At 45.8% G+C, this 5,576-nt stretch overlaps 1 protein-coding gene across 1 annotated transcript in view; it reads left to right on the top strand.

Annotated features, from left to right (window-relative positions):
• LOC108523659 (CTP synthase 2) overlaps positions 1-4,503 on the top strand; it is a 40,618-nt gene extending 36,115 nt beyond the window's left edge. Inside the window, exons 10-12 of the mRNA XM_017864380.1 lie at positions 1,169-1,263; positions 4,230-4,292; positions 4,397-4,503. Of these exons, the coding sequence (XP_017719869.1) occupies positions 1,169-1,263; positions 4,230-4,292; positions 4,397-4,503 (265 nt within the window). The remainder of the gene's footprint in view (positions 1-1,168; positions 1,264-4,229; positions 4,293-4,396) is intronic.
• Positions 4,504-5,576: the final 1,073 nt, after the last annotated feature.

Genomic DNA, 5,576 nt, shown 5'->3' on the forward strand with positions numbered 1-5,576 from the left:
AAAAAAAAAAAAAAGAAAGATGTAACTGGACCCCACCACGTACTCAGTATTGTTCCTTCTGTGGTCGCTAGAAAGATGTTACCAGAAAGGGGTCCCAATCCAGACCCCAAGAGAGGGTTCTTGGCTCTTGCTAAAGAAAGAATTCAGGGTGAGTCCATAGAGTAAAGTGAAAGCAAGTTTATTAGGAAAGTAAAGAAATAAAGAATAGCTACTCCATTGACACAGCAGCCCTTTCTCTCTTGATTATATTTTCTTTTCCACGTCTTAGATTTTAGGTTTTATTTTGTAAGTAATTGACAGAACTCTTGGGGGCAGCATTGCATCATGAGGTTAGCATGATCCTCCTGGGTTTTCTGTTGAACTGTGTTGCTGTTGTGTTTGCCTAGGTCTCTAAAGTCTTCTAGCCAAGAAATTTTCATTTGCCACTACTTAATTAGCATTTGAAATCTTAGGCTGATTTTTCCAATTTAACTCTTTCTGATGATGTAAGAGATCTTAACATTTTTGTAATAGTGCTTTGAAAGAACCTTAACCTATTTTCATTCAGTTTCTTTTCCCAGTGCCATTCTTTCTTTTTTTTTTTTTTTTTTTTGAGACGGAGTCTGGCTCTGTCGCCCAGGCTGGAGTGCAGTGGCCGGATCTCAGCTCGCTGCAAGCTCCGCCTCCCGGGTTTACACCATTCTCCTGCGTCAGCCTCCCGGGTAGCTGGGACTACAGGTGCCTGCCGCCACGCCCGGCTAGTTTTTTGTATTTTTTAGTAGAGACGGGGTTTCACCATGTTAGCCAGGATGGTCTCGATCTCCTGACCTCGTGATCCGCCCGTCTCGGCCTCCCAAAGTGCTGGGATTACAGGCTTGAGCCACCACGCCCGGCTCCCAGTGCCATTCTTAATTGAATTGGGTTTCCCAGTTAGTATGCTCTGATGCCACAAAGACTTATCATACAGTACATATTGAGGTCAGTTGTGAGCAATTGTCACAATTTCTTCATAACATTGGGAAGATTTCAGAAAAAAAGTTCAGGGTGTGAAGTCATATAATTGATTCTGAAAATAGAGCTTGAGCATAGTCACTAGTGATTGGAGCAAGCATTGCATGAATGGCTGAAAACACTAGTTAAAAAAAAATCATGGATAGTCAAGTTTACCCTCATTTTGTATTGATTTCAGTGGTATTCTTGTGCCTGGAGGCTTCGGAATCAGAGGAACATTGGGAAAACTCCAGGCGATTTCTTGGGCAAGGACAAAGAAGATTCCTTTTCTGGGTAAAACTCATGTTTATTGACCCTGACTATGAGTTTATTAGATTTTTGACACCTAGGTGGGGTAACACTAAAGGTTTGTTATCATAAAGGTGTGAACTCGGATTTGAAAGTTCAGGTGCCAAATAGTCTGCTATAGGGTCAACAAACTATATTCTAAATTTGGCCCACAGCCTGTTTTTATAAATAAAGCTTTATTGGAACACAGCCACACCAATTTATTTATATATTGTCTATGGCTGCTTTTGTGGTCCAACGTCAGAGTTTCAGACCCTATAGCCTAGAAGATTTACTATCTGAAAGAGTCTAGAATCTTTACTATCTGACCCTTTACAGAAAATGTTTCTCACCCTAGGAGAACTTGCTGCTATTCTGGCTGGGTAGCAGAGGCTGGGAGGAGGCTCCATCTGTAACTGTGCTTACCTTCTCCAATTCCCACCTCAATCTCCAGAATAGCTGGGACTACAGGTGCACACCACTGTGCCTGGCTAATTTGTGTGTGTGTGGGTGTGTGTGTGTTTTTAGAAATGGGGTCTTGCTGTGTTGCCCAGGCTGGTCTCAAACTCCTGGGCTCAAGCAATCTGAACCGCTTCAGACTCCCAAAGTGCTGGGATTACAGGCTTGAGCCACCGTGCCCGGCCGAGTTGAGACTTTTTAATGCTTTTTTTCAAATTGTGAAGTATGGCTTCTGTACCAGGGAAACCAGAGGAAATGAGACCTTGACGTGGGAGAGGCAGCCCTGTAGCTGGGGACTCAGGCAGGAGGGGGAGTGTGGAGAGGCTGTGTTTCCCACTGTGCAGTGGACGGCTGGGTGGGTTTATGAGCTGATTGGACAGGCTTTTAGTGCCAGCAGACCATTTATTTCCCCCCATTACCTGCTCTTTGATTAGCTTCTTAGACTCTCTCCTCTTAGGATCCATTTTCAAAATAGAAGCCTGGAGTAGTTACCTGGATACCTTGTTTTCTTTTACTGGTCTAAGCTCATCGGGAGCCATTGTTTTCTTTTGAAGTTTCTGTCTAAATGTGGGTAATGTTCCTCAGATTATTTTAATGGTATGGAATGGTTTGCAGGTCTTTAGCTTTTCCTCTAGCATAGCATCTCTTTATGTCCCAGCCATACGGAACTTTCTGAGATCCCCTCACTGCCACCCCCACCCCCCAGCATTCAGCTGTTTCCTGCTTATTGACTTCTTTTCTGGCGTCCCTGATATATTGATTGCTCCCTTCTTTGTTTCCCCTGTGTACTTCTTATGTATCTATCGGAGGAGCATCTGGGATGCTCTTTGGCATTTGTTTAGTGGAGAGAATTGGTGGACTGCAGTGAAGGCAGAGCTGGGTCTGGGAGCATCCTTGTGGCAACAGGCTTGGGCGACACAGGTCTGCCTATCTTCATCACCGAGCACTCTGTTCGGTCCCATTGTGTGTCTCCTTCCCTGCTGCCCACCATGCTCAAGCCCACTGTGGAGTCTCCAACCCCCACCCCCACTGCTGCTTTTCCATACAGTGAAGGTTATGGGGCTGTCCTGCAGGTTAGCAGCCTGACGTCCTGTAGGCGCTCACCCTCTGGCCAATCCTATGTTTGTGGCTGTGAAGTCACCATGAGAAGGAGTGGGAAATCTTAGCCCAGGAAACTCCCTCTGAGTTGGGGTGTTAGGTGTTCTCTGAAGGAATCAGGCCCTGCAGCCCACTGAGATGCCTCAACTCAGGGACAAATCTAGAAGGTGGCAGATTAGTCTCAGGGACCCTTCCTTCCTTCCTTCCTTCCTTCCTTCCTTATCCTTCCTTCCTTCCTTCCTTCCTTCCTCCTTCCTTCCTTCCTCTTCTTTCCTTCCTTCCTCCTTCTCTCTCTTCTCTTTCTTTCTTTCCCCCTTCCTCTCTCTTCCTTCCCTTCTCCTTCTTCCTTCCTTCTTATCTCTTCGTCTTCTTTCTTCTTTCTTTCTTTCCCCCCCCCTTTCTCTTCCCTTCCCCTTCTTCCTCCTTCTTTTCCTTCCTTCCTTCCTTCCTTCCTTCCTTTCCTTCCTTCCTTCCTTCCTTCCTTCTTCCCTTCTTCATTCCTTCCCCCTCCTTCCCTCCTTCTCTCTCTCTCTCTTTTTGTTTTTTTGAGACAGAGTCTCACTCTGTTGCCCAGGCTAGAGTCCAGGCTGGAGCACGATCTCTGCTCGCTGCAAGCTCTGCCTCCTGGGTTCATGCCATTCCCCTGCCTCAGCCTCCCCAGTAGCTGGGACTACAGGCGCCCACCACCACGCCCGGCTAATTTTTTTGTATTTTTTTTTTTTTTTTTTAGTAGAGACAGGGTTACACTGTGTTAGCCAGGATGGTCTCCATCTCCTGACCTTGTGATCCGCCCACCTCGGCCTCTCAAAGTGCTGGGATTACAGGCGTGAGCCACTGCACCCGGCCACTCCTTCCTCTCGTTCTCTTTTTCTTCTCTTTCTCTCCTTCCTTCTTTCTCACCCAGGCTGGAGTACAGTGGTGCGATCTCAGCTCACTGCAACCTCTGCCTCCTGGGCTCAAGTGATTCTCCTGCCTCAGCCTCCCAAGTAGCTGGGATTACAGGTGCACGCCACCACACCTGGCTAATTTTTGTATTTTTAGTAGAGGCATGGTTTCACCATGTTGGCCAGGTTGGTCTTGAAATCCTGACCTCAAGTAATCTGCCCACCTTGGCTTTCCAAAGTGCTGAGATTACAGGCTTGAGCCATTGTGCCCGGTTGACTCTGCACTTTTCTGACCTTGTGCTCCTTCTTTGTCAACTTTGGGACTTAGGTGGCTTCTTGATAGTCTAAGCCCCTGCCCTGCTCTCTGCCAGGGATTGTTCTGAGGGGACAGCAGGGAGCAAAACGGGCAGAGTCTTGCTTTCTGGGACTCTGCATTCTAGATAGGGGAGACAGGCAGCCAACAAATGAACAGAAAATATGAACAAATACAAAGTGAGTTCATTTGCTTTGCATATGTGCTTTTTAAAATAGGAGTTTGTCTTGGGATGCAACTAGCAGTGATAGAGTTTGCAAGAAACTGCCTTAACTTGAAAGGTAAGTTTGAGGTTTGCTAATGACCATTTATTTAAAAAATTTTCTCTCTTCAAATATTTTTCAGCACTATTGGTGAATTACTGAACTCTTTTCTTAATCTTCAGATGCTGATTCCACAGAATTTAGGCCAAATGCCTCAGTTCCTCTGGTAAGTGACTTGTTTATCTTTCTGGGTCCAGTCATTGTCACTTGGGTCCTGGCTCTTGCCTAAATTCATAAGGGGCTATTGGCTGGGCGCCGTGGCTCATGCCTGTAATGCCAGCACTTTGGGAGATCAAGGCAGGTGGATCACTTGAGGTTAGGAGTTCGAGACTAGCCTGGTCAACATGGTGAAACCCTGGTCTCTATTAAAAATGCAAAAATTAGCTGGGTGTGGTGGCAGATGCCTGTAATCTCAGCTACTTGGGAGGCTGAGGCAGGAGAACCGCTGGAACCCGGGAGGTAGAGGTTGCGGTGAGCTGAGATCATGCCACTGCACTCCAGCCTGGGTGACAGAGTGAGACTCCCTCTCAAAAAAAGTGGGGGGTCTATTATTTTTTCTTTACAGCACCAGAACATTTTAAATTGTATTATTCTTATATTAGATTCCTTTGTTCTTGATAGTCCATCCTCTCAGTTATGCTTTAAAGACAGTCACAATCCTGGACTGATTTCTCTTTGTCGCAGCTTTCAAGCTTAATGTTTAGGAAAGGATTAAATTGACTGTGACAACAATTTATAACATCTACTATAAATAAATGAGCTGTCCTGTCTCCAGACTCATCGCCAGTCTGCCTATTTTCCACACTGGTGGTCATCTGTCTTTCTAAAACAAAAGTGACAGTGATTCTGCTGCCAGTCCTCATCTTCCATCAGTTTCTTTTCCCTTAAAATATTCAGTCCAGGGTTCTGGGCTGGGTCCCAAAGCCATTGTGCTCTGTCACCTGCTGCTTTGCTGATTCATCCCATGGCATCCTGATTCCTCCCAGGCTTTGAATTTTTTCTTTTTTGTGTTTTTTTGAGGCAAGGTCTCACTCTGTCACATAGGCTGGAATGCAATGGCATGATCGCAGCTCACTGAATCCTAGACCTCCTGGGGTCAAACAATCTTCCCACCTCATTTTTTGATTTTTTTTTGTAGAGACAAGGTCTCACTATGTTGCCCAGGCTACATGCTTTGAGTTTTACGTTTGGACGGTCTGAACTAGTTTTCAGATGCAGTCTGAGGTTCCCTATACCTGAGATGTCCACCTGCCTAAAATCCCTCTCCCCCTGGAATCTCAATGAAACCAATGAAGAATTTAA

This window comes from Rhinopithecus bieti, unplaced genomic scaffold, assembly GCF_001698545.2.
Source record: "Rhinopithecus bieti isolate Rb0 unplaced genomic scaffold, ASM169854v2 scaffold_76995, whole genome shotgun sequence".
Lineage (NCBI taxonomy): Eukaryota > Metazoa > Chordata > Mammalia > Primates > Cercopithecidae > Rhinopithecus > Rhinopithecus bieti.